The sequence below is a fragment of the Eurosta solidaginis genome, chromosome 5 (genome assembly GCF_040869045.1).
Source record: "Eurosta solidaginis isolate ZX-2024a chromosome 5, ASM4086904v1, whole genome shotgun sequence".
Lineage (NCBI taxonomy): Eukaryota > Metazoa > Arthropoda > Insecta > Diptera > Tephritidae > Eurosta > Eurosta solidaginis.
This window is the reverse complement of record NC_090323.1, coordinates 212,029,479-212,056,808: the sequence shown is the minus strand read 5'-3', so window position 1 is coordinate 212,056,808 and position 27,330 is coordinate 212,029,479. Positions and strand designations below refer to the sequence as shown.

The 27,330-nt window shown below is 40.0% G+C and overlaps 3 protein-coding genes and 1 long non-coding RNA gene across 6 annotated transcripts in view; 3 read left to right on the top strand and 1 right to left on the bottom strand.

Moving 5' to 3' along the window:
* LOC137252406 (uncharacterized) overlaps positions 1–7,791 on the bottom strand; it is a 46,114-nt gene extending 38,323 nt beyond the window's left edge. The window contains exons 1-4 of the mRNA XM_067788047.1: positions 7,657–7,791; positions 7,338–7,448; positions 7,158–7,282; positions 6,963–7,094 (exon numbers count right to left, since the gene is read on the bottom strand). Of these exons, the coding sequence (XP_067644148.1) occupies positions 6,963–7,094; positions 7,158–7,282; positions 7,338–7,417 (337 nt within the window). The 5' untranslated portion in view covers positions 7,418–7,448; positions 7,657–7,791. The remainder of the gene's footprint in view (positions 1–6,962; positions 7,095–7,157; positions 7,283–7,337; positions 7,449–7,656) is intronic.
* Positions 1–27,330, top strand: part of LOC137252408 (uncharacterized) — a 100,810-nt gene that overhangs the window by 51,032 nt on the left and 22,448 nt on the right. The window lies entirely within an intron of this gene.
* Positions 1–27,330, top strand: part of LOC137252405 (ankyrin-3) — a 55,879-nt gene that overhangs the window by 6,101 nt on the left and 22,448 nt on the right. Inside the window, exons 2-3 of one of the 3 annotated variants that reach the window (XM_067788044.1) lie at positions 21,445–21,984; positions 26,766–27,185. In XM_067788044.1, the coding sequence (XP_067644145.1) occupies positions 21,820–21,984; positions 26,766–27,185 (585 nt within the window). In that variant the 5' untranslated portion in view covers positions 21,445–21,819. Of the gene's footprint in view, positions 1–21,352; positions 21,985–26,765; positions 27,186–27,330 lie in introns of those variants that run through there. The other 2 variants (XM_067788043.1, XM_067788045.1) reach the window with 2 other exon arrangements.
* beg (malonyl-CoA-acyl carrier protein transacylase beg) lies at positions 10,480–11,870 on the top strand. Its single transcript, XM_067756679.1, has 2 exons — positions 10,480–11,527; positions 11,588–11,870. The coding sequence occupies exons 1-2, from the start codon at positions 10,517–10,519 to the stop codon at positions 11,753–11,755; spliced, it is 1,179 nt and encodes a 392-aa protein (XP_067612780.1). The 5' UTR covers positions 10,480–10,516; the 3' UTR covers positions 11,756–11,870.

Sequence of the window (27,330 nt, the reverse complement as noted above, 5' to 3'; positions counted from 1 at the left end):
TCGTTGGACACACCGATGTATCCCAGATATTAATATATGGATATCTAGAAAGCACGGCGAGGTGGATTTCTACCTCACACAGTTTCTGAGTGGTCACGGATGCTTTAAGGAATATTTGCACCGATTCAATCACGAGCCTAACAACATATGCGATCACTGCGGCGGCGATACAGTAGAAGATGTTTACCATGTATTTTTCGAGTGTCCTAGGTTCTATAGCTCGAGATGCAAACTGTGCAGAATATTTGGAGAGGATTACACTCCTGAAACAATTGTTGGATGCATGCTACAAAGCAAGGTAAAATGGTCAGCGGCGTGCGATGTAATAGCGGAAATAATGAAGAGTCTACGAAGTCTTGAAAGGCTACGGCGCAGCAGCGAACATTGAACAGTCGAGTTGTGTGGGTGGATAACAAATTGCTAAGGTGGAGGGGATCGAGCTGAGCACGTATTGAATGCAAGGCCTCCGTACAATTAGCGGCGTGAGAATGATAACATAAGAAAATACCGTAATATATGTAGGTAAATGTAATAGCAAACCAGGCGACGGATTGGAGACAAGGCCTCTTCAACCGTTCGAATACTGCCCCAGGTGAAGGAATAAAGCACGGATTGGAGACACGGCCTCTTCAACCGTGCGACCAAAAGCAGTCAACATACACGCAACAACAAACCTACGGATTGGAGACAAGGCCTCTCCAACCGTAGAAACAACGAGTATGAGGGTAAACGTCTCACATGCAATCAGAGTTTATACTCGGATTGGAGAGAAGACCTCTCCAACCGGTGGAAGTACGAGGAAAGCCCCGTTACGTATTGTGGAAAAAAAAAAACAAAAAAAAAACAAAAAACAAAAAAAAAAATTAAAAAAAAAAAAAAAAATTCTATTTATACATATATAATTTATTTACACATATATACATATGTAAAAACAAAACCCTACAATACAAGTAGTCGAACGCACAAGCATGCCACAAGCACTATATGCACAGTGTTTAAGGTAGGCTTGCAAATATTCGTAGAAGTGGTATGCGTCAAGCACATTCAGGTAGTAAGCAGGGCGTGTCAGTCCCAGCGTTAATCATACCGCGGCACTATCTAAGTACAGCAACGTGACCCCGACAGACGTAGAGCTTAGTGCTCAACCTACCTCCCGACGGAATACTTGACGGTAGTACCGGGGGGTAAATGGTACTCAGACGGTAGGAGGTTTAGTGCGGTTAAAGTCCCACACTGACTATGAGGCTTTCGATGCTTCCTCCTCGTAAAACAAAAAAAAACAAAAAAAAAATGTCGACAAAATCACTCGGGGGTTAGAGATATATGCTGACATTCGTTGATGAGTTCAGTCGCAAAGTACTTGTTTATCCAATGAAAAGTAAAAATGAGGTTTTCGATATATTTACAAATTTCAAGAAATTAGTTGAAAATCAACAAAACGCGAATATAAAAATATTGCGATCTGACAATGGCAGAGAATTCTGTAATGGGAGATTTGAAACATTTATCAAAAAGCATGGAATTATACATCAGCATACGTCGCCTTATACGCCTGAGCAAAACGGTGTCGCCGAGCGTATGAATAGAACGTTAATAGAAAAAGTACGCTGTATGTTATACGATGCGAATTTAAATAAACAATTTTGGGCAGAGGCGGCAGCCACTGCAGCGTATTTAATTAATCGAATTCCCTGTAGAGACATGAAATGTACCACTCCAGAAGAAATTTGGACAAAACAAAAACAAAACTTGTCGCATGTTAGGGTCTTTGGATGTAAGGCCATGGTACATATACCAAAAGAAAAGTGGCGCAAGCTAGATTCAGTCACAAAATTGTATCTTGTTGGGCTACTGTGACACAGCAAAAGCTTACAAATTGTTTAACAAATATACAAAGAAGACTGTGTAAAGTCGTAACGCTATATTTTTTGAAGATCCAACATCAAATGTAAATAGTTATACCGATGATCGATATACACAAAAACCAGTAACGCGAAATAAAAATGCTGAACGGATCGAAATCATCAATGATGACGAAGACACGGACTATTCTGATGAAGATGAATCTATTGGATTAAGTGAGGGCTTATCTCGCCTTGAGGGATACAAATCCCAGAACCAATCAGAGGGGCGAAATGCAAGTGAAGACACTTCGCGACAAGAAGTATTGAACTATCCTGAGTATAACATATCTGGTGATCAATCTGATTTTCTCGGATTCAGTGAGGGTGATGACGATAGCAGTGAGGTGGCGAATCCTCAACATCAATCACCAGGTGAGATATCCACTATTCAAATATCTGACGGTGAAAGCAACGTGGCGAACGATGCAGAAACGCAACTAGTGCTATTAGCAACAGCAGGTTGCGGTAACGAGCCATTGACCGTTTGGGAGGCGCTGGATGGCGCAGATAGTAAAGAATGGAAAGATGCTATGGTAAGCGAATATAATGCTTTGATACAAAACGGTACTTGGGAGCTAACAGATCTTCCACCTGGAAGAAAGCCTATTGAGTCTAAGTGGGTTTTTAAGATCAAAAAGAACTCGAATGGTGTAGTTAACCGATACAAGGCACGTCTAGTCGTGAAAGGCTACTCGCAAGTTAAAGGCATCGACTACGATGAGACGCACTCTCCAGTCGCGCGATATTCCTCGATCCGCTTTCTTTTGGCTACCGCCGTTAAATGTGACCTGATTGTGCATCAGATGGATGCAGTAGCAGCTTTCCTACAGGGCGAATTAGATGAGGAAATCTACATGCGCCAACCACAATGCTTTAAAGATCAAACTACTAGGGTATATCGACTTCGCAAATCCCTATATGGACTAAAGCAGTCCAGTCGGATGTGGAACATGAAGCTGAATTCGGTCTTGATAAGTAAACTTGGGTTTAAAAGGTCAAACTTTGATCAATACATTTATTTCAAGAACTCAGCGCAAAATATCCTGATACTGGCTGTATATGTTGATGATATTTTGATTTTTGGAAGCAATATTGTAATAATTAAGAAACTTAAATATAATTTATCTACCCAGTTCAAAATTAAAGACTTGGGACCCGCCACATCGGTACTTGGCATGAATGTCACGCGCAACAATGATGGATCGATCTCCATAGATCAGAAGCAGTATATACTGGATGTGTTACAGCGATTTAACATGAGTGAATGTACTCATGTGGGCTCGCCGATGGACCCAAATCAGCATTTATCAAAGGATATGAGTCCAAAGTCAAATGAAGAGCGACAAGAAATGTCTTCGATTCCATATCAAGAAGCCATAGGCTGCCTCATATATGCTGCACAAATTAGTCGCCCGGACATTAGTTACGCCGTGAGTATATTAAGTCGTTTTAATTCAAATTACGGCAAAGCTCATTGAACCGCCGTGAAAAGAGTTCTTCGCTATTTGAAAGGTACTTTAGATTTTAAATTAACATACAAGAAGATGTATAATGATCAAATAGTGGGATTTTGTGATGCGGATTGGGCAGGCGACCAAGATGAACGCCGTTCTACCACCGGTTACGTGTTTGTCTTGCAAAGTGGTGCAATTTCGTGGGCCACACGTAAGCAACCCACTGTGGCATTGTCATCGACAGAAGCAGAGTGTATGTCAATGGTAGCTGCAATACAAGAAGCACTTTGGCTGAAACGCTTTGAAAACGAACTTTTTGAGACTGCAGCAACTTCAATGCAACTTTACTGCGACAATCAAGGAGAAATCAAATTAGGTACAAAACACAACTATCATGCTCGCACCAAACACATTGACGTCAACAATTATTTTATTCGTGAAAAGCTCGCTGATGGAATAATTAAACTAACTTATATAAGTACAAATGAAATGATTGCTGACATAATGACTAAGCCAATAAACTCTTCAAAATTATCTAAATTTACTAAACAATATGGTTTAGGCAAAACTTAATTTATCATACATTACTATTTGAATCACTTACATACACATACTTAATGTAATATCGAATTGTTAACTTTATTAATGAATTTTGAAATTGTTAATTGAAAAGAAAAATTAATTGAATCTCTAGTGAGGGTGTTGTAATATAACTTTGTGAGTGAGAGATACAATTTACACACTTGGCAACCCTTTTTCTTTTATGTGCACTTTGTCTATTTTTCTTAAATAAATCTTTCTTCTTGGCAAATTATTCAACCTAGTAAGACGTAGTAAGACTTCTACATAAACCCCTACCAAATTTCACAAGGATTGGTAAATTTTTGTTCGACTTATGGCATTAAAAGTATCCTAGACAAATTAAATGAAAAAGGGCGGAGCCACGCCCATTTTGAAATTTTCTTTTATTTTTGCATTTTGTTGCACCATATCATTAATGGAGTTGAATGTTGACATAATTTACTTATAGACTGTAAAGATATTAAATTTTTTGTTAAAATTTGACTTAAAAAAAATTTTTTTTTTAAGTGGGCGTGGTCGTTCTCCGATTTTGCTAATTTTTATTAAGCATACATATAGTATTAGGAGTAACGTTCCTGCCAAATTTCATCATGATATCTTCAACGACTGCCAAATTACAGCTTGAAAAAATTTTAAATTACCTTCTTTTAAAAGTGGGCGGTGCCATGCCCATTGTCCAAAATTTTACTAATTTTCTATTCAGCGTCATCAGTTCAACTCACCTACCAAGTTTCATCGCTTTTTCCGTCTTTGGTAATGAATTATCGCACTTTTTCCGATATTAGTCCGATATTGTTCATTTTAAATAGCGATCTGAGATGAGTGCTCAGGAACCTACATATCAAATTTCATCAAGATACCTCAAACTTTACTCAAGTTATCGTGTGAACGGACAGACGGACGGACGGACGGACGGATGGACATGGCTCAATCAAATTTTTTTTCGATCCTGATGATTTTGATATATGGAAGTCTATATCAATCTCGATTCCTTTATACCTGTACAACCAACCGTTATCCAATCAAAGTTAATATACTCTGTGAGCTCCAACTGAGTATAAAAAGAACATATGGCTGAAAAAAATTACGTAGTTGTAATAAATGACTGCATATGAAACGGAAAATTTCATAAAATAATTTTGTCCAGCTAGCTTGTTCTACACGAAACACTGTGCAGCGATTTAAAACAAAGAACCTCTCCCTGCATGTGTGTGTGTGTAATAAAATTTGGCAAAATTGAACAGCCACATGATAACTTGCACCGATTTTTTGCTTATATCTGTTGACAGAATTTTTATACTCAGTTGAGCAGAGCTCACAGAGTATATTAACTTTGATTGGATAACGGTTGGTTGTACAGGTATAAAGGAATCGAGATAGATATAGACTTCCATATATCAAAATCATCAGTATCGAAAAACAATTTGATTGAGCCACGTCCGTCCGTCCGTCCGTCTGTCCTTTAACACGATAACTTGAGTAAATTTTGAGGTATCTTGACGAAATTTGGTATATAGGTTCCTGGGCACTCATCTCAGATCGCTATTCAAAATGAACGATATCGGACTATAACCACGCCCACTTTTTCGATATCGAAAATTTCGAAAAACCCAAAAAGTCCGATAATTCATTACCAAAGACAGATAAAGGGATGAAACTTGGTAGGTGAGTTGAACTTATGACGCAGAATAGAAAATTAGTAAAATTTTGGACAATGGGCGTGGCACCGCCCACTTTTAAAAGAAGGTATTTTCAAAGTTTTGCAAGCTGTAATTTGGCAGTCGTTAAAGATATCATGACAAAATTTGGAAGGAACGTTACTCCTATTACTATATATATGCTTAATAAAAATTAGCAAAATCGGAGAACGACCACGCCCACTTTAAAAAAAAAAATGTTTTAAGTCAAATTTTAACAAAAAATTTAATATCTTTACAGTATATAAGTAAATTATGTCAACATTCAACTCCAGTAATGATATGGTGCAACAAAATACAAAAATAAAAGAAAATTTCAAAATGGGCGTGGCTCCGCCCTTTTTCGTTTAATTTGTCTAGGATACTTTTAATGCCATAAGTCGAACAAAAATGTACCAATCCTTGTGAAATTCGGTACGGGCTTAGATTCTAGGACGATAATTATTTTCTGCGAAAAAGTGCGAAATCTGTTGAAGCCACGCCCAGTTTGTATACACAGTTGACCGTCTGTCCTTCCGCTCGGTCGTTAACACAATAAATTGAGCAAAAATCGATATATCTTTACTAAACTCAGTCCACATACTTATCTGAACTCACTTTATATTGGTATAAAAAATGGCCGAAATCCGACTATGACCACGCTCACTTTTACGATATCGAAAATTACGAAAAATGAAAAAAATGCCATAATTTTATACCAAATACGAAAAAAGGGATGAAACGTGGTAATTGGATTGGTTTATTGACGCCAAATTTAACTTTAGAAAAAAACTTTGTAAAATGGGTGCGACAGCTACCATATTAAGTAGAATAAAATGAAAAATTTCTGCAGGGCGTAATCAAAAGCCCTTGGAATCTTGGCAGGTATACTGTCCGTGGTATTACATATATAAATAAATTAGCGGTACCCGACAGATGATGTTCTGGGTCACCCTGGTGCACATTTTGGTCGATATCTCGAACCCGCCTTCACATATACAACTAAGGGCCACTCCCTTTTAAAATACTCATTAACACCTTTCATTTGATACCCATATCGTACAAACAAATTTTAGTCACCCCTGGTCCACCTGTATGCCGATATCCCGAAATGGCGTCCACCTATAGAACTATGACCCACTCCCTTTTAAAATACTCTCTAATACCTTCCATTAGATACCCATGTCATACAAACACATTCCAGGGTTACCCTAGGTTCATTTTCCTACATGATGACTTTCCCTAATTTTGTCTCCATAGCTCTGAACTGAGTATGTAATGTTCGGTTACACCCGAACTTAGCCTTCCTTACTTGTTTTAATTATATTTACTTGGTATGTACTTACATAAGCATTTGCGTGTGCGTATTAAGGGATGGATAGTGAATTTTGTCTGATACTTGGCCAAATCAAGATCCTTCTCTTCCGTCACCATAACATAAACAATAGCCGATAAAAGGACTCCATTTGTATGCTTGCCTTAAGTCAACAATACAAGAACATTCATATGATGTATTATACTTAAGGTAAATTTATACTTACGCTGGGCCCAAACATTTTGAAAGAGATTTTTTCGCTTTTTTTCCACATCTTTTTGACGCTGATTATCATCTGGCAAAATATTTTTGATTTTCTGCTTTAGTATTGCTGCTTGAGCGGCAGATAAGCTGCAAATGAATATATTAAAATTATATGTGGCGCATAAATTTATATTGTACTTACGAGTCCCAAACGATCTCTTTACCATGTCCACAGCTGCGTGCCAAGTCATTTTGCACCTCAAATATCATGCGTTGTGACATTTTTTTTTATTTTGTGGTCAAATTACTAATTCTATACGAAAGCATGACACTGGTTATACATGTCCAAAAATATCGGGGAGTATCAGAAGACCCGTTTTGGATCCAGGAACGCGAATCCAAAAACCGGGACACAAAATTCTACGTCTATCAAAAGATATTTACGAAAAACCTCGCGTTTTCCGATACCCCTCCATATATTTTTGGACGTGTATAAGGAGTCTCATGCTGTATAGAATTACCTTCAAATTAAACAAAAACTAAAAAAATAATCAAAAGACAAGACACGCGAACTTAACAAAACACAATTGGTCACCAAGGAGACAACAACTACAACTATCCAATTGGGTGATTTCATGGCATTGTGAATTCATACAAGTGTGGCGAATGTTTGACAAAAACGTTCACAATAGTAAACAGCACCGATCACCTGTTCAATCGCTGTTCGATTACTTAATTTATTTGGTCAATACTGTTTTTCAAAAATTTTTGTAGACGGGTAGTTTATTGCATTATTTACATATTTTAACATGTTTGCTTAACTGGCTGCTCAGATTTTATCTGTTAACTAGAGTTTAGAAATGAGTAGAAATATGTAGTCTGATGTTCAGTATACACATTTAAAAGAAAAACTGATTTGAGACACAAATGGGCATTTCATGGCAGTTCAATTTAATAACGGCGAGCAAAAAACAAACCTATCTTCCATTCTCTGACCATTCGCGACAGCTGTTCTCGCTGTCGCAATTATTTGACACGTAGGTATGGCAATGGAGAAATAGAAAGATTTTTTACTTGTATGAATTCACAATGTTCTATGGCAAGTAAAACATATTGACGATATTCAGGCCTTCTTTGAAATTGTGTATATAACATTGTGAATCCCTATACAACAAAAATTCTTGCTAACATATTTAGTGTCGTATTCGATTGTTATATTGCAGTTTTTAATCGTGAAAAATGTTAGAAAATTTACCAACCAGTGGGAAAAATAATTTCACTTGGAAAGTGTGCCAACACCCTTAGCCAAAGCAAATGTCAAATTCTTTTTCTTATGATTTGCTTGGAACAAAATTGGGGAGTTGGCTACTTTTCAATATCAGATGGCGCCATTGTCGCTCATTCTACCGTTCTCCATAAAAATGCTTGCAATCTACTCATAATGCATAAGCTTGTGTTAAACTCATCTATATGAAAAAGTGCTTACCCTGCAAAAATTGTTGGATTACGTGTTCCATTTTCTTCATGTTGGAGTACTCTAACAATACTCTTTTGCAGTGCGTTTGCGGACCACCATTAGCCTATCATTGCTCGTTTTTTAACGACCGTGATCACAACACGATGACGATCGAACAGAGTTGCCAAATGTAAAATATTGCATACAAATAACTGATAATAAAATTTTACTTTGGCAACTCTGATAAAATGCAACAGCGCACTGGTTTTATGTATACCCTGCAAAAATTGTTGGATTACGTGTTCCATTTTCTTCATGTTGGAATACTCTAACAATACTCCTTTGCAAAGCGTTTGCGGACCACCATCAGCCGATCATTGCTCGTTTTTTAACGACCGTGATCACGACACGATGACGATCGAACAGAGTTGCCAAAAGTAAAATATTGCATACAAATAACTGATAATAAAATTTTACTATGGCAACTCTGATAAAATGCAACCGCGCACTGGTTTTATGTATACATACTGTAGTATAGAGAAATATAAGTTTCTTTATTCAGGCAAATGCTAAATAACATAAGAATATTCGTAGTAAAAAATATAAAAGTTGTATTGCCCCTCTTCATTTACTTTCATTTTAAATTAAATTCACTCCGATAATTCTTTCCGGCACAATTTCTCTTTAGTACTTTGGCATATGATCCTCTGTGGGTGCTCCATGGAGTAATACAGTGAAAGTGGGATCACCTACTCCTCTCCTAGGACATCGCAATGTTAATTGGAGCACATTTTTGTATGAATACAGATTAGTTTTGGAATACTCCTATACTCCCAAAGGAGTATTCCTTATATTATTTATGGAGTACTCGCGTTTTTTGAAGGGTACATACTATAGTATGGAGAAATATTAGTTTCTTTATTCACGCAAATGCTAAATAACATAAGAATATTCGTAGTATAAAATATAAAAGTTGTATTGCCCCTCTTCATTTACTTTCATTTTAAATTAAATTCACTCCGGTAATTCTTTCCGACAACACAATTCCTCTTTAGTACTCTGGCATATGATCCCCTGTGGGTGCTCCATGGAGTACTACAGTGAAAGTACTTTGGAATGTACTCTCACGTATGTACTCTATGGAATACTCACAAACAAAGCGAGAGTGGGATCACCTACTCCTCTCCTACGACATCGCAATGTTAATTGGAGCACATTTTTTGTATGAATACAGATTAGATTTGGAGCAGTCCTATACTCCCAACGGAGTATTCCTTACATTATTTATATAGTACTCGCGTTTTTTGAGGGGTATGTGTCGGGGCTTTAAAGCTAAGGCCACATTAGGCTGCACTGCACTGCACTACAAAATATTCTTTGAATGTATTCTTATGAGGCAATTCACACCTGGCGTCAGCAGCACTGCGCGACCCGGCACAGCGCGGGAAATTTGATCAACTAGGCAAAAAAGCCGCGTTGGGAAGTGTCGCGCAGTGCTGCTGCCGCTAGGTGTGATTTGCGTCATAAGAATACGTGCAAAGAAATTTGCACCATATTTTTTCAATTTGGGCAAAAGGGTGTGGAACTCTCGTTGCTCATATCTTGAGGATGAGATGTCGTGCACCCATAGCCGCGACCTTTTTCTTCTCCTTTCCTCTTTTTCGCAAAAAAAATTGAAATAATTACAGCTTCAAAAACTGTCGTCCATTTTGCAAACAAAATTAAACACAAACTTCTGCCGCAATGTGTCGCTCGATTGCCGCTTAATGTGACAAAATATGTCGTACTGTGAGGCGCCGCTGCCGCCTCGTGTCGCGCAGCGTAATGTGGGCGTACCTTAAACGGCGATTTGATGTCATAAGTTGACTTATCAGCTGTTCCATTTTCCCAAATGCCGGTTTGGAAGAAGTCATAATACACTCAGGATGCTAAAAAGGACATTTTTAGGAAAGTGGACGTTTAAAACAGCTTATAGTACAATACTTGAAATCAGAGGCGTGAGATTTGTCAGTCAAGATGCCAGCGATTCAAAACCTGAAGCCATTCAAGAACCGTCAGCAACCGAATCAAGTTGCAACACTTTACAAAAGCGTTCACAAATGCATTTGGTACGTGCCTTAGAAGATGACACCCAAAGGCGGCCTGCAATAGATCCCAAAGAAACTTCGATTGTATTATTTCCAGGTCAAGGAGCGCAATATGTTGGTATGGCTGCGAAATTGATGCGATTTCCTGGAGCACGATCTATTTTTGATTTAGCAAACCAAGTGCTGGGCTATGACTTGCTTAAGATATGCGTTGAGGGACCACGCGAAAAACTCAGTCGAACTGAATATGCACAATTGGCGGTGATGGTCTCATCACTGGCAGCGTTAGAGCAGTTGCGTGAAGAACGACCACGTTCCATTGAAACTTGTGTAGCAACAGCTGGTTTTAGTTTAGGGGAAATTACTGCACTAGTATTTGCTGGTGCACTACCTTTCGATAAGGCTGTGCGATTAGTTCAGATACGTGCTAATGCAATGCAAGCGGCGTGTGATACAGTTCCCAGTGGAATGGCATTGATACTGTATGGTCCTGAAACTAAAGTTGGAGCTGCGTGTAAAAAGGCAGAGCAATGGTGTTTGGAGCGTGGTGTAGAATCTCCATATTGCGGCGTCGCTAACTACATCTACCCCCATTGCAAAGTAATAGCCGGTCATCAGGAGGCATTACAATATATCGAAGTAAATGCAAAGGCATTACATATTAAGCGCATGAAAAGGCTACAAGTAAATGGTGCATTTCATACGCCTATTATGCAATCGGCTGTCGAGCCGTTTGCCAATGCTCTCAAAAAAATTTATATAAGTGATCCTCTTATACGGGTTTACTCAAATGTGGATGGCAAGACGTACAGAAACGCAACGCATATATTACGTCAACTTCCCAAACAGGTAAAATATTTACATTTAATTATATCTGCACATACAATAGTACACCACTCCCTTTTCAAGATTGTTAGTCCAGTAAGATGGGAACAAAGCATGCATTTAATGTACGAACGTCAACAGGGCACGGACTTTCCACGTACATTCGAATGCGGACCAGGCAAGGGATTGAAGCAAGTGCTTGAAAAGGTCAATGCCAAAGCAGCAAATACAGCATTCAATGTGGAAGCGTAGTGTTTAGGAAAGTGCCATCATAAATATTTACGCTTAGTGTGTAGTTAAGAAATGTTAAACTTCGAAATTGCTTGTTCTCGCTCAGAAATATATAAATATGGAACTATAAAAACAACAGTTTAGTAGTCAAATCCTCAAAGAGAGATTGGCATTTAAGAAGCACATATTGTTACTGCTTTAACAATACTTCGCCGTGCTTAGTTGTTGTTGTAGCGATAAGGACACTCCCCGAAGGCCTTGGGTAGTGTTATCGATGTTGATGGTCCTTTGCCGGATGCAGATCCGGTACGTTCCGGTACCAAGCCCGACCATCTCGGGAACGATATGTTATGACCACATGCGACCTTCTTGGCCATAACGCCCTCCCACCCTTAGATCCGTGAGGAGTTCTGGGTCGTGAGAGCCTCGGCTGTTAATGAAGCAGGATTCGCCACGGATAGGTGAGGTTGACAATTGGGTTTGGATAAGCTATATATTGCGCTGGCAACCTGAAAGGGTTGCGCTACACAACCCCTTGAATCTGGTATTTTAGTCGCCTATTACGACAGGCATACATACCGCGGGTATATTCTGACCCCCTAACCCGCTGGGGGACGCCTTGCTTAGTCGATACATGCAATCATGGATATGAAACGTGACGACTACCGAGTTAGGGAAAGCTGCACCTGCATTCCGTCTACTGATGAAAGTTCAATAAAGACTGCGGACTTCCATATGGATCAGTTTGTTGTAGCATTTGCATCCGTATCTGGATCATGCTTTATTGGAACGCAACATATGACTATGCGCAATATATTTTTGTTATTTAACAAAAGGTATAAATAAATCATGATAGTGCCATTATTTCTCACAGTGCACATGTCCACGGCTGCCATCTTTTTCCTTTTGGGGCAAAACTGGTACTATTGCTTTAGGTTTTGCATTTCTTAAGCTTGAAACACAATGCCCTGACGCCGCGAAATAAACGCGACGAACATCGCCTTGTAATAGAATCCCCATAATTACACACTGAACCATAATTACACAATTAACGCCAAGATTGAAATTTACGCGACGTCATATTCATAGTGTACAAGTACAAGCGTGTTGACTTCTTTCTGACAGGCACTCGCTTAAGTGAGCATAACGGGAAAATCTGGGTTACCATTTTTGTTTCGGTTGAAAACGGTCAATTAGAGTTCTGTGCAGAGAGGTAAAAGATTGAAACAGGGTTTATGTAGTCACGAAAGTGTTGCTCCTGAGCCACAGCATTTAAATTTTATATCATGGCGAAAAGTGTTTAGTTCAGAGTTATTGATTTTCATTAAAAGTTTAATTTATTACGGAGGGTTACTCCTTTAAGTGTTAAAAGCAGAGAAAACGTAGAGTTTTTCAAATTATTTTGAAAAACTTTTTAATTTGAATTTCTGTACCCAAGTTCACTATATTTGTGTAACACAAGAATCTGGAGGTCAATTCCTTAACTATGAAAAACTGAACAATGTACACTTATTGAAAACTCATTTGCACACACAATTTACACTTTGAATTTAGTTGTGTTTTTATGCACAAAATTTTGAAACTAAAAACAAAATTTCCATTTGTCAGAAAAAAATAAAGAAAAAACGGCCTTATGTTAAAAAACGCTATCGAAATACAAACAGGCTTGTTTGTTTTTAATTATCTACGTTATATTTTTCTTACATTTCGTTAGTTTTTTTAAATATAGTTCACACACTTACGCCAGTACTGAAACCTTATTGGCTCCCCCGACAAAAAATATAAGAGAAAATACAAGAAAAATATATAGAAAATAAAGTAGTGTCATATAGGAGTTTGATTTATTTGCACATACAGCACCATTTTATTTGCAGGAGACTTTCACAGCTACAAAAATTAAGGCGGAATTACACAGACGCGTTGGTTGTGTTGCATTCATTAATTCATCTGTCGGGCGAAGTATCGAAAAATTTACATAAATGCTTTGGTTGCGTGCCTACGCTTTGACAACGCTTTTCGAAAAACAATGAAACGCCGTACGTTATCTTTGCTTTAAAGCGACCAAAGCGTTTATATAATTTTGCCCTTATGCATTTGTGTAAACAGCCTTAGAAGTGAAATTTTTCCATGTTAGTGGCGCTTTATATTTTGACTCTAAATAATTTGCTTTCCGTATGTTTCTGCATTGTTTCAGGCTACAAATCTTCTAGTATTCTTATTTCCGCGGAAATATATGCAACTATTTCATCTGTAAATCCTACAAAGTTTATGTATGTTTGTTTAATGGTGTGTTCAGTTTATACTTATATTTAAGAATTCATGAGCTTAACACCGGCTTATAATAATTGAATTACAATTATTATGTTTTCTAAGAGAAATTGAAAAGAATGAAACATTTACTGGCATATTGCTATGGAACCATTTCGAAAACCGCCAACGTAATCATCAGGCAATTTTGCAATTTTGTCAAAGGTTTCAGCGGGATTCGAACCGTGAATTACATGGTGAAACTGCAGTAGCCTTGAATCACTAGGCCATCCTGCTGGTATTTGTTTTCATGCTTAATTCAGTTTTTCTCATTTCTACACTAACAAAACAATTGAGACATTTTGTCCCTACAAAGTTTTATTAAACTATCAAATGCAACTCAGCTTGAAGTACACGTACGTACCAAAAATGCAACTCTAGACCTGAGACTTGCATCAGGTGAGCGAGGCTGTTTGTAGTTTTGACGTTTATCGCTTAGTCGACACACTTGTATAGGTACACTATGGTCATATTGCGACGATAGATTTTTTTCTATCGACGCCGCCGGGCCATAGCCGGGCGTGACGATAATCATCCCAAGGGTTGCTGCTGTTCAATTTTTTAAGTATAAAAAAAGAAAACATAATATCCAAAAACAAATTTTTTTTCTTTACATATAATTATTCATTTTTAATTTAATTTCTTAACATTTTTGTTTTGTTTTGTTAATTTCTTCTCATTTTGGGCGGGTTTTAGCAGTCAAGTGCTAAAGCAGAGAATTAAAAAAGTTTTAATTGTTTTCATCTTTATTTATAAATAATGGCTACTCCGAATAAACAGCGTCAATTTCGCCCGGCATTGTGTTTGGGTTGGATTTTATATAAGGTGCCACGATTTTCAAACTTTTGTTGAATTGTAGGGGTAGAGGGGGTCCTAAAAATCACAAAATTATCATCCGCAGCTCTAGGAAACTCTTAGTTTATGAAACATAAGCTTTTTAATTTCCAAATTCAGTAAAATTTCAACTTAAGTCCTGCACTTAAAATTCGGGTCGCACATGTCGATAGCGGTATCAAAAGACGCGTATTTGAGTCAAGATTCAGAATCCGAAAGCAGAAACTATATTTTTTTTATCTCGTTGAAAAGTTATTCGCGGAAAACACGTCGGTACTATTGTCGCTTTTTTCGTTGTTGCAATTAAACAAACGAAAACAAATGCCAGGTGGTGCAGCTCCGCAGCAATATCTTTTTATCTTGGTAGAACCTTATAAGGTGGTGGCACGTCGACATAAATGCAAACAAACATACACTATCAATGTATTTTGTTTTTGTAAAACACTTTTAATAATTTGTAATCTAATATTATTTGGAGTGCTGCGCAGAAGGGTGTACCACGCAGAAGGACATCACCGTGGCGGTAGCCACGGTTATACCACACACCCGGACTTGGCATGGCGTAGCCCAGGGTTATTTTTTATAAGCGCGGGCGAAGGCCGCCTATGCAGAAAGGTGTTCTACGCAGAATTACCGTTGGAATCAGCATAAAAATCTCTATGAAGTCCGATTTTTTATTTATTTTTTTTTTGACAAATGTATGTATTCTGCACTTGCTCCAATTAAATATATTAATTTCAAATTATTCAGAGAATTACAAAACAAAATACATTGATAGTTTACGTTTGTTTGCATTTATGTGGACGTGTATAATGTTCTACCAAGATAAAAAGATATTGTTGCGGAGCTGGCAACACTATTCACCACCTTCATTTGTTTTCGTTTGTTTAATTGCAACAGCGAAAAAAGCGACAATAGTACCGAGTATCATTGTGAATGATGACTAAGTGTGTTATCTTATCTGGCAACTGCCTGACAGGCTGTTCAATGTGGATACTTTTCAGCGTTTTGACAGGCTGTTCAATATGGCGGCACCTATCTTCAGCGGGTGATAGAAAGAGAGACAGAATGAGACAGCGATAGTCAAATACAAATCAGGTGATCCAATCACTTTGGAATTTTGACGTTTATGCAGAAGATATCACACTTAGTCATCATTCACAATGCCGAGTATAGCGCTTCCCAAGGCAGTCGGTTCTATGTACCGGAGCGACTCGGGATTTTTCCCGACAAAGGACTGTAATTTCAGTGTGACCCCATTTAATTTGTTGCGTCCCTCCCACAAATTGTCATCCTCCTAGCAGCTCCTAGCAGCAGGACTGCTCCATACTCTCTTACTACGGGAAAGGCATCGAATCCAATCCGGGTCCGTCTCCTGACCCCGGTCCTGAGAAATGGTTTTGCTGCATCTGCCGGAAAAGAATCTTTTTAGGACGGTCATACTCTGTTCAGTGTGTCTCGTGCAAGGAATGGTTGCATCGGACAGGTTGTTCTGGGCTTGATCCCAAACCTGACGTCCACGTAACTTTTATAAATCTTTTGTGGCTCCTTGCTGCTCACGCCCAAGGGCGTCCCGTAGTCTACGCCAAAGCGCCCCCACTACCTTCTAGCATCCCCGCTGCTCAGCAAGCCTCAACAAGTACCCGCTGCTGCTCGCGCCCCACGGCGCCAACAACTCAAACAGCTGATACCACTCATAACTACTACCTTCGTAGTAGGGTTGGTACCAATGCTGAGCATCAGACCCTGCCTCCGTCTTCTCCCCCCCCCCCTCCCCCTCCTCTTTTCCGGCAGCAATCGTGCAGGTCAGGGAAACAGACTCTTAGTCCCTACGTCCGTTTGCACCGTCTGCCAGCACAGAATATATAGGTTTGCGACATCCGCCCAATGCAGCTCCTGCCTTTGGTGGTGCCACTTTCCTAGATGTTCTGGTCTCCGCGACGACAACCCCCCGACGGGTTTCATGGCGCCATGTTGCCAGGTCGCAAACCCAAATCATCCGGGTACCCCAATGCTTGCCCAAGGACGCCCAGTCCCAGGGCCACAACAGCAATTGCGTCCTGGCCTTCCACAACCCAGGCGTAGTCACCCGTCACCCCGTCCCTCAGCGGGTTAGGGGGGGTCAGAATATACCCGCGGTAGGTATGCCTGTCGTAAGAGGCGACTAAAATACCAGATTCAAGGGGCTGTGTAGCGCAACCCTGCAGGTTGCCAGCGCAACATATAGCTTCTCCAAACCCAATTGTCAACCTCGCCTATCCGCGGCGAATCCTGTTTCACTAACAGACGAGGCTCTGGCGACCCTAAGCTCCTTATGGAACTTGGGGTTGGGGAGGGAGGGGATGGCCTGAAGGTTTAATGTGGCCACATAAATCGTTCCCGAGATGGTCGGGCCAGCACCTTAATGGTGCTGTGGTACTGGAGCGTACCGGATCTGTATCCGGCAAAGAACCATCACATCGATAACACTCCCCAAAGCCTTCGGGGAGCAACCTTATCGCTACAACAACAACAACAACAACCCGTCACCCCCAGGGTGGCGGCGTCTCCCCTTAATGGACTAACTAGGAAGATTACGGAGATAGTCGATTTCATGAAGCGGCACAACATCCGCTTTGCTGCGATTCAAGAGACTAAACTCACAGCAAGATCTGCATTGCAGACCTGCTCTGGGTATAATGTCCACAGGAAAGACCGCGAGAGCGAAAATGGAGGCGGCCTCGCGTTTATCATACACCACTCTGTGCAATATTATATATTTGATCCTGGCATCGACCGCAGGGACAATGTCTTAGAACGTCAAAGCCTATCTGTCCGGTCAGGCGATGCAAACCTCAAAGAATCGCCACGGGCTGTCTTCTTATGTCCCCAGAACTCCATCTGCATAATGAGGCGAGAATACTCCCCATCAGAGAGAGAAATGAGATGCTGACCAAACAGTTCCTGTTGAATACCCAGAAACCTGGGCATCCCAACAGACATCTGATTGATGAACCAGCACCGCCTAGGGGCTTAAGGAGTCATCTCCGTAAGCATTTTGAGGAAATACGGCACCTGAGAACCCAGCGGTATGAAGCGAAAAAACACAAGCAGGTCCTTGGTGAACTCCATAAACAGGCGTCGGACCTTTATGCCGGAAATTGCCCGGTGAATCCAGTACTTAAAGAAAAGTATCCAAAACTCGCGGAAGAGGAACGCATACTCCCCAGGGAAACGCGTGTCACTCTTGCTCAAATTCGTTCTGGATACTGTAACAGGTTAAACTCTTACCTATCCAGAATCAACCCCGACATACATGTATGCCCCGCTTGCAATGTGTCCCACATGACACCAACCATCTCTTTAATTGTAATGTGGAACCAACGCCTCTAACACCCTTTCCGTATGGTCCACCCCTGTTGAAACGGTAAGTTTCCTTGGACTCCCGTTAGAGGATATTGATGTCAATTTGTGATCGGTCGCGGCTATTAGGTGGGCGAGCATTGCTACAACAACAACAACAATAGTACCGACGGGTTTTCCGCGAATAACTTTTAAACGAGATAAAAAATGAAGTTTCTGCTTTCGGATTCTTAATCTTGACGCAAATACGCGTCTTTTCATACCACTACCGACATGTGCGACCCGAATTTTAAGTGCAGGACTTTAGTTGAAATTTTACTAAATTTGGAAATTAAAAAGCTTATATTTCATGAACTAAGACTTTCCTAGAGTTGCGGATGATAATTTTTTGATTTTTAGGACCTCCGCCACCCTCAAAAAAAAAAAAAAGTTGGAAAATCGTGGCACCTTATTCAAAATATTCCCCGAAGGCCGCCTATGCAGAAAGGTGTTCTACGCAGAATTACCGTTGGAATCAGCATAATAATATCTATAAAGTCCGATTTTTTTTTTTTTTTGACGAATGTATGTATTCTGCACTTGTTCCAATTAAATGCATTAATTTCAACTTATTCAGAGAATTACAAAACAAAATACATTGATAGTTGTTTCCTATATAGTTTGGCAGCTTAAATTGAGGTTATGTTGCGAATAGGGTGGAGAACACTCGAATTCAGTGAAAGAGCCACTCGAATGGAGTGGAATGAAGAACAGTAGGAAGAGCAGAGTTGCATTGGATTAATATAACTTCAATCATTGCATCAATATTAAAGATAAATTTAGAAAAAATAATTAAATACTTGAGTATAAGCAAACTTTTTCTTTCAATTACTGCAATTAAGGTGTCCTAGATGCTATATATTGCAAAATTATAACATTTTATGTCTGTTAAAAAATTTAAATTCAATTTCCCTAAGATTTCCGTAATATGGGTGATGTTTCTGTGTGTGTGCAAATTTTGAGCGATCAGCTGTTAGTTGCGCTGCTTGGTAAAGCTTACAATTGCCGTCTTCCAATGAGTTTTACAGCTCCGGCTCACGCTCAATTCACACGGGATTGCTTTCGATAATTGAGAGACTTGAGAAGCAGATGTCGTGAAATTTTCGCACACGTGAAATGTGATAGGCAGATGTCGCCGCTGTTTTTCATTTAACTCATACGGCGAAAGGCTAAGCAGCGACATCTAGTTTTGAAAAAGTAGGTTTGTTAAAGGCAGCGTTGCCAAACTAAAAAGAAGTAATTAACAAATTATCTGGCTCACAAATTGAACCAGACTTCCATCTGGATCTATCTGGCTCAAATCGTTGTTGTTGCATTTACATGCAAAATTATTTATCTGGCTCAGAATTTTGCCACCGGATGATGGCTAATGATTTTGCACTGTCCATCTCCTTTTGACACTCCCTCGGCTAGCGCAATTAAAAAATGATATCAGCTGATGAAATGAGCCAGCTATATGATTCAGCCATGGTGTGAATGTGATCCGTAATAGCAAAACAGAAGTTGACGATAATCACACACAAATCACACCCACAACATTGCGCATTGCGCATATAAACAAAAGATCAGCTGTTTTTTATGGGAAATTTTTACGTCATTTTCTATTAGCTCTTGTTTTTTTCTCTCTTTCTTTCATTCGCTCAAGCAGTCAAGTGTGACGTAGTTGCGCAGAACGAAGCAATTTTGAACTCATGAATGCGGAATCTTCTGTGTTTGATTTGTGATATTCAGAATCGAAATGTTTGTGTGTAAACACGGCCAAAGTGCACAAGATACGACAATCTCTGTTTTTGCAACAATAAACATATTCTTTTCTTTAGCCCATTGTGGTTTAAGGCTCCATTACTGATACTTAGCATAGACTTGACTTGGCTTGCGAACTGTCACTTACAGTTCTGTTAAATTAACATTGCATGTTTCTGATTACTCAAGACTTTACTTGACTTAGAAGTCTGTTGAATTTTGATTTTCTATGTAAGTTCTAAGTGAAGTTTACATTTTGAGATTCCATTTGTTTGTTTCCATTTCATTTTGACATTTTACAAATTGACATTTATTTAAAAATAAATTTCAACGCTGATTATGATGTCAGATTTTATGCGCCAAGTGGAGTATAATCGTGGCTAAGTTGCCAAGTTTACGCCAAGTCAAGTCAAGTCTATGCTAAGTATCAGTAATGGAGCCTTTAGTATGGTACACTGCGCTTAAGGGCCAATTAAACCTTCTGCTAATTAAACTTCCTTAACCCTAACGCCATATTCGTAACCATACCCATATCAATAACCATCTCCAATGTGATCGATTAATGGTGCCTTAACCTAAAAATCGTGAAAATTTCATAAAAATGAAGAAAACGCAAAAAATTACAAACATATTCCACAAAAAATAAGTCTCTTAGTCAGAAAGTATCCAAAACAATGAATAAAATGTACAAAAACTAATTAAATTCACCAACTCAAAAATTTTTAAGTTATGAATATGGCGAGAAACCAAAAACCAATTGGTTGGCTATGGTGTGGTTATGGCGTTAGAGTTATGGTATGGCACCATTAATATATTACATTGATTTCCATAAGGTAGGTTCGATCAGCTGTTTTATCTGATTATGATTTTACGGTTATAAGTCACCATTAATTGGCCCTTACACCTTAACGCCATAGTCGTAACAATACCCATATTCATAACCATCTCCAATGCGATCGATTAATGGTGCCTTCACCTAAAACCGTAAAAATTTCATAAAACTGAAGAAAGCGCAAAAAATTACAAACATATTCCACAAAAAATAAGTCTCTTAGTCATAACGTATTCAAAACAATGAATAAAATCTACACAAAGTTATTAAATTCACCAACTCAAATATTTTTAAGTTATGTATATGGCGAGAAACCAAAAACCAATTGGTAGGCTTTGGTATGGTTATGGCGTTAGCGTTATGGTATGGCACCATTAATCGATTACTTTGATTTTCGTAAGGTTGGTTCGATCACCTATTTATTTGGTTATGGTTTTATTGTTATGTCTCTATTAATTGGCCACTTAACCATTTCATACATTTTCGGGAAATCTGGTAACTATTGTAATTTGCGTCAAAATTGTGTATTGCGTGAAAAAGTCATATTTTGTTTTAAGAGTACATTGATTTTATCACAAATAAATCATATATGATTTTTTATCAATTTACTTAGAGCAAGTGGACGGACTTAATTAGAACATCAACAGTTATTCGTTAACATCAAGAAATACTGTTTGCAAACACAAATAAATAACAAAGGCGAAGACTTGAAGTTTACTGTCAGCAATTGATTTTCTGAAGGAAAAAATTATCAAAACATCTAGAGCGAGATTGTTTTGAAAAATTAACAAATAGTTCCAGGAACCATCTGATTTAATTAACTCAAATTTACTATCTTCATTAGATAACCATCTTGAATACAAAAACCGATTTGCAATGCTCTTTGGTTTTGTCCAATTTGTTGTGTAGAGGGCATGATTTCTACATATTGGCCTTGTATTTACGAGAGCTCTACTAGCATAGCTTGAGGTGAACAAAAAAGAAAACGATGGGTCAGGTGTTTAGATCAGGGTCAGCATTGCTTTCACATCGTGATGGCCATAAAGTTTCGAAGGCCACAGAAGCACGTATACAAACGATTTTCGAAATATTGTGTGCCAATCCTAAAGTGTCCATACAAACTCTGGAGAGCCTTTTGCTTCAAATACCCAAGGTATGTCATAATATTTATAATGTCTACAACATTTCTATAGCGAAACGTAGTGCGTAGACTTTTCATTCAGGGTCATCATACCATAATCCTTAGTAAAGGAAACCACGCGGATTGATAAGAAAAGTTGAAATGTTTGGCTCAATATAAATATTAAGCTAGTACTGTTGTTGTTGTTGAAGCAGTGCCCCCCCATCCAATAGATGCATCTACTCACAAATTGTCATCAATAACCTCTAACGGGAGTCCGAGGAAACTTGGAGTTTCAACAGAGGTTGACCAGAGAGACAGGGTTAGAGGCGTTGGTTCCACATTGCAACTGAAAAGATGTTGGTGTTATGTGGGTACACGTTGCAAGCAGGACATTTATTATTTATGTCGGTATTCTGGATAGGTAAGAGTTTAACCTGTTACAGTACCCAGATCAAAATTGAGCTAGATATTTGAATCCCTCTTTGCCCAAGTATTTTAATTATTGCTATACTGACTTTGCCGTTGGATTAAAGTTCTTTGAATGCTCCGAACATTCCACATGCTTGTGTTTGCGTGGTCGTGCCCATTGAATGTGGCGAAGCACTTTTTTAACACATCAACAACAACAGGGAGTAAACTACCTGAAACACGTTTTCAACCTTTCGTTGAAGTCGTTTGCAATTTCGAAATAATGTCAAATGGCAAGGATAATTCCACTACTAAAGCCTGTAAAACTAACGAAGTTGAGTCATATCGACCGATAGCACTCCTCTCGCCAGTAGCGAAGACATTGGAAACCGTCCTGCTTCCTCATTTCACTGCGAATTCAGCCACCTATCAGCATGGCCACCGCAAAATGCATATCCGCGCTAAACGACAAAAAAACCCGATGAATTCCGAACTGAACCTGCAAAAACCATTATAGGATGGTGCTCGTGGCACTTGACCTGTCAAACGTGTTTGACACAGTCAACCACGGCGCGCAACTGGAAAACATAGTAGGTCCACGCCTTCCCCCTTGTCTAAAAAGATGGACCGCAAATAATCTGAATGGTCGACAAGCGTCGGTGCAATTTACGAACAAAACCTCAAAAAGGGAATTAAAGAGGGGGTTGTTGTTGTTGTTGTTGTTGTAGCAATGCTCGCCCCACCTAATAGCCGCGACCGATCACAAATTGTCATCAATATCCTCTAACGGGAGTCCAAGGAAACTTGCCGTTTCAACAGGGGTGGACCATAAGGAAAGGGGTGTTAGAGGCGTTGGTTCCACATTACAATTAAAGAGATGGTTGGTGTCATGTGGGGACACATTGCAAGCAGGGCATACATTTTGTATGTCGGGGTTGATTCTGGATAGGTAAGAGTTTAACCTGTTACAGTATCCAGAACGAAGTTGAGCAAGAGTGACACGCGTTTCCCTGGGGAGTATGCGTTCCTCTTCTGCGAGTTCTGGATATTTTTCTTCAAGTACTGGATTCACCGGGCAATTCCCGACATAAAGGTCCGACGCCTGTCTATGGAGTTCACCAAGGACGCTTGTGTTTTTCCGCTTCATACGGCTGGGTTCTCAGGTGCCGTATTTCCTCAAAATGCTTACGGAGATGACTCCTTAGGCCCCTAGGCGGTGCTGGTTCGTCAATCAGATGTCTGTTGGGATGCCCAGGTTTCTGGGTATTCAACAGAAACTGTTTGGTCAGCATCTCATTTCTCTCCCTGATGGGGAGTATTCTCGCCTCATTATGCAGATGGTGTTCTGGGGACATAAGAAGACAGCCCGTGGCGATTCTGAGGGCAGTATTTTGGCAGGCCTGTAGTTTCTTCCAGTGGGTGGTTTTTAGGCTTGGCGACCATATGGGTGACGCGTAGCACGTAATCGGCTGGCTAATTGCTTTGTATGTGGTCAAGAGCGTTTCTTTATCTTTTCCCCAGGTACTGCCAGCAAGGGATTTGAGGATTTTATTACGGCTCTGAATTCTTGGAACAATTGCGGTTGCGTGCGCACCAAAATGTAGATCCTGATCAAACGTCACACCCAATATTTTGGGGTGTAGGACAGTTGGTAGCGTAGTGCCATCGACGTGGATGTTCAAAATGGTCGACATTTGGGAGTCCATGTTGTAAATAAGGTCGCGGAAGATTTAGTCGGTGACAATTCCAGGTTTCGCGAGGCGAAAAAACTGGAGAGATCAGGGAGATAGCCGTTTATTTTATTGCATAGATCATCGATCTTTGGGCCTGGGCCTGTGGCCATTATTGTGCAGTCATCGGCGTAGGAAACGATAATTCTCCTTTGTTTTGATGTTTCGTTTCTGAATTGCACCGATGCCTGCCGACCACCCAGATAATTTGCGGTCCACCTTTTAAGACATGGGGGAAGGGTAGACCCTTCCAGGTCTTGCAGTAACGAGCCATGGTTGACCGTATCAAAAGCTTTTGATAGGTCTAACGCTACGAGTACTGTTCTATGGTGGGGATATTGATTCAAACCGCAATTTATCTGGGTGCTAATGACATTTAGCGCGGAGGTAGTGCTATGAAGTTTTCTGAAGCCATGCTGATGAGGGGCTAGCTGCAAATGTGCTTGGAAATAAGGGAGCAAAATGGCTTCAAGCGTCTTTGCCACTGGCGATAGGAGAGATATCGGACGATATGACTCACCTACGTTAGCTGGTTTCCCAGGCTTTAGTAGCGGGACCACCTTGGCCATTTTCCATTTCTCGGGTATGACAAAGGTGGAAAGAGACAGGTTGAAGACATGCGCTAAATATTTGAAACCCTCTTTCCCTAGGTTTTTAAGCATCGGCATGGCTATGCCGTCTGGGCCCACTGCTTTGGATGGTTTAGCGCGACCAATGGCGTCCTCAACCTCTCTAGCGGTGATGGCAATTGGTGACGCGCTGAGTTTGTGTTTATGTGCGTGTCTATTGGCTCTCCGTCTATCTTTGTCGACCTTAGGATGCATTATATATTGTCGGCAGAAAGCGCTCGCCCATTTTTTCGCATCCGACAGCACCATATCGCCAAAGGCGATGGAAACTTTGTCTTTGTGCTTAGTCGGATTCGATAGGGACTTTACGGTGGACCAAAGTTTACCTACACCGGTAGAGAGGTTACAACCTCTTAGGTGCTCTTCCCATTTCGCCCGCTTGTGTTCGTCCACAAGCAATCTGATGCGTTGGTTTATATCCCTTATTTGGGGGTCGCCTGGATCAAGCTGTCTTATAAGGTCGCGTTCCCTCGCTAAGCTCGCGGCCTCCGCCGGGAACTGGGGCCGGATTTCGGAAATTCTCCCGGCGGGAATGAAATGTGCCGAGGCGGATTCAATGACCTTACGGAAGGCACGCTCTCCTTGGCGGGCATCAGTCGGGATAGGGGGGTGCCACAGCCTGGTGTCCTATCCCCACATCTGTTTAATTTCTATATATCAAAGTCGCCTTCCCTACCAGGAGTTATTATCCTTCCCTTCCAGGAGTTATTATCCTTTCTCCCAGCGGGTTAGGGCGCTTAGCATATACCCACGACAGGTATGCCTGTCGTAAGAGGCGACTAAAAAATCACATTCAAGGGGCTGTGCAGGGCAACACTTCAGCTTGCCAGCGCAATATATAGCTTCTCCAAACCCAATTGTCAACCTCACCTAGCCGCGGAGAGTCCTGTTTAACTAACAGACGAGGCTCTGGCGACCCCAAGCTCCTCATGGAACTTGAGGGTGGGGAGGGAGGGATGACCTGAAGGTTTAACGTGGCCACATAAATCGTTCCCGAGATGGTCGGGCTAGCACCTTGAGGGTGCTGTGTTACCGGAGCGTACCGGATCTGTATCCGGCAAAGGACCTTCGCTTCGATAACACTCCCCAAAGCCTTCGGAGAGTAACCTTATCGCTACAACAAGAACAATAACAACAACAAAAACCTGTGGCGAATCTGGCCTAAAATGTTCAATGTGGTCAAATTAAATCGTTCTCAAGATGGTTGGGCTTGTACATTGATGGTACTTGTTACCAGAGTGTGCCGGATCTATAACTCGTAAAGGACCACCAACATCGATAATACTCCCCAAAACATTCGGGGAGTTTTTTTATCGCTACAATAACAGCAACAACATAATTTTCTATGCAGACGGATAATGGCAACAGGAACTGGCCCTCCAATAGGCGTTGAGAATACTTGTTGTTGTTGTTGTTGTAGCGATTAGGTTACTCCCCGAAGGCTTTGGAGAGTTTAATCGATGTGATGGTCCTTTGTCGGATACAGATCCGATACGCTCCGGTAACACAGCACCATTAAGGTGCTGGCCCGACCATCTCGGGAACGATTTATATGGCCACATTGAACCTGCAGGCCATCCCTCCCTCCCCACCCCAAGTTCCATGAGGAGCTTGGGGTCGCCAGAGCCTCGTCTGTTAGTGAAACGGGATTCGCCGCTCGAAGGTGAGGTTGACAATTGGGTTGGAGAAGCTATATATTGCGCTACACAACCCCTTGAATCCCTAGATTGAGAATACTTGGAACATCATATTGGAGATCAACTCGAGAACTAGAAAATTCAATCGGATATCAACTTGGGCACTTTAAATTTTTCAAATTTTGGAAAATAATTTAACAAATTGTTGAATACCTACTCGAGACCTATAAACTCCCAGGAGGTTGAAGATAGATTTTTTCGACGTTTGTTGGGTAGCGTTCCTTCCTTTTTGCTCTTTAACCCGGTTTTGTATGTCATAAAATGGGAAATATTTTTCTTTAAATGAGTATTTCATATTGTAAACTTATTTTGTAAAAAAGTAACATTATTTTTTGTTAAATTTTTAGAATGAAAATATATTAGTAATACATGATGATTGCGGATTTAATATACTACAACGCAGTGTCGGTCTTAACCACATTGATCTCACCAAGTGGTTGTTGCATCGCCATCGTCCTGATGTTAACCGCAGTCCTTGTTCACTGCCTTTACATATAGCCTGTTTGAAAGGATATGAAGAATGTGTTGAATTATTGCTAAAATATGGTGCACGTATCGATACAGATTCGCGCATGTGTTTCCCTGGTGTGCATTCGCACAATTGTGAGGAAAGTGGTAAATATCATGGCAATTATGATGATGTTGGTGCTACACCAAATGTATGCGAACGTGCTAATACGAAATTACAAAACGCTGTTTGCTATGCTATCGATGGCGATCAAATAAATGTACTAAATATATTGGCGCAGAAAATGGAAGACCCTTGGGTAATAATGTATCTTTTTATATTTATGTATATAATACTATTTAAGACAAAAATCAATATTACATTATCTGGAGATCATTTTATAAAGTGCATATATTGTCACTTGTAGAATACGAGTTTTGTTTGTTGGATGTTGTTGCTGTTGT

What these genes read in the sequence shown, in the direction of transcription:
- beg (XM_067756679.1), top strand. Translation starts at nt 10,517, where the DNA reads ATGCTAAAAAGGACATTTTTAGGAAAGTGGACGTTTAAAACAGCTTAT. An exon ending in TACGTCAACTTCCCAAACAG is followed by an intron (nt 11,528 to 11,587) that starts GTAAAATATTTA and finishes TCCCTTTTCAAG; the next exon opens with ATTGTTAGTCCAGTAAGATG.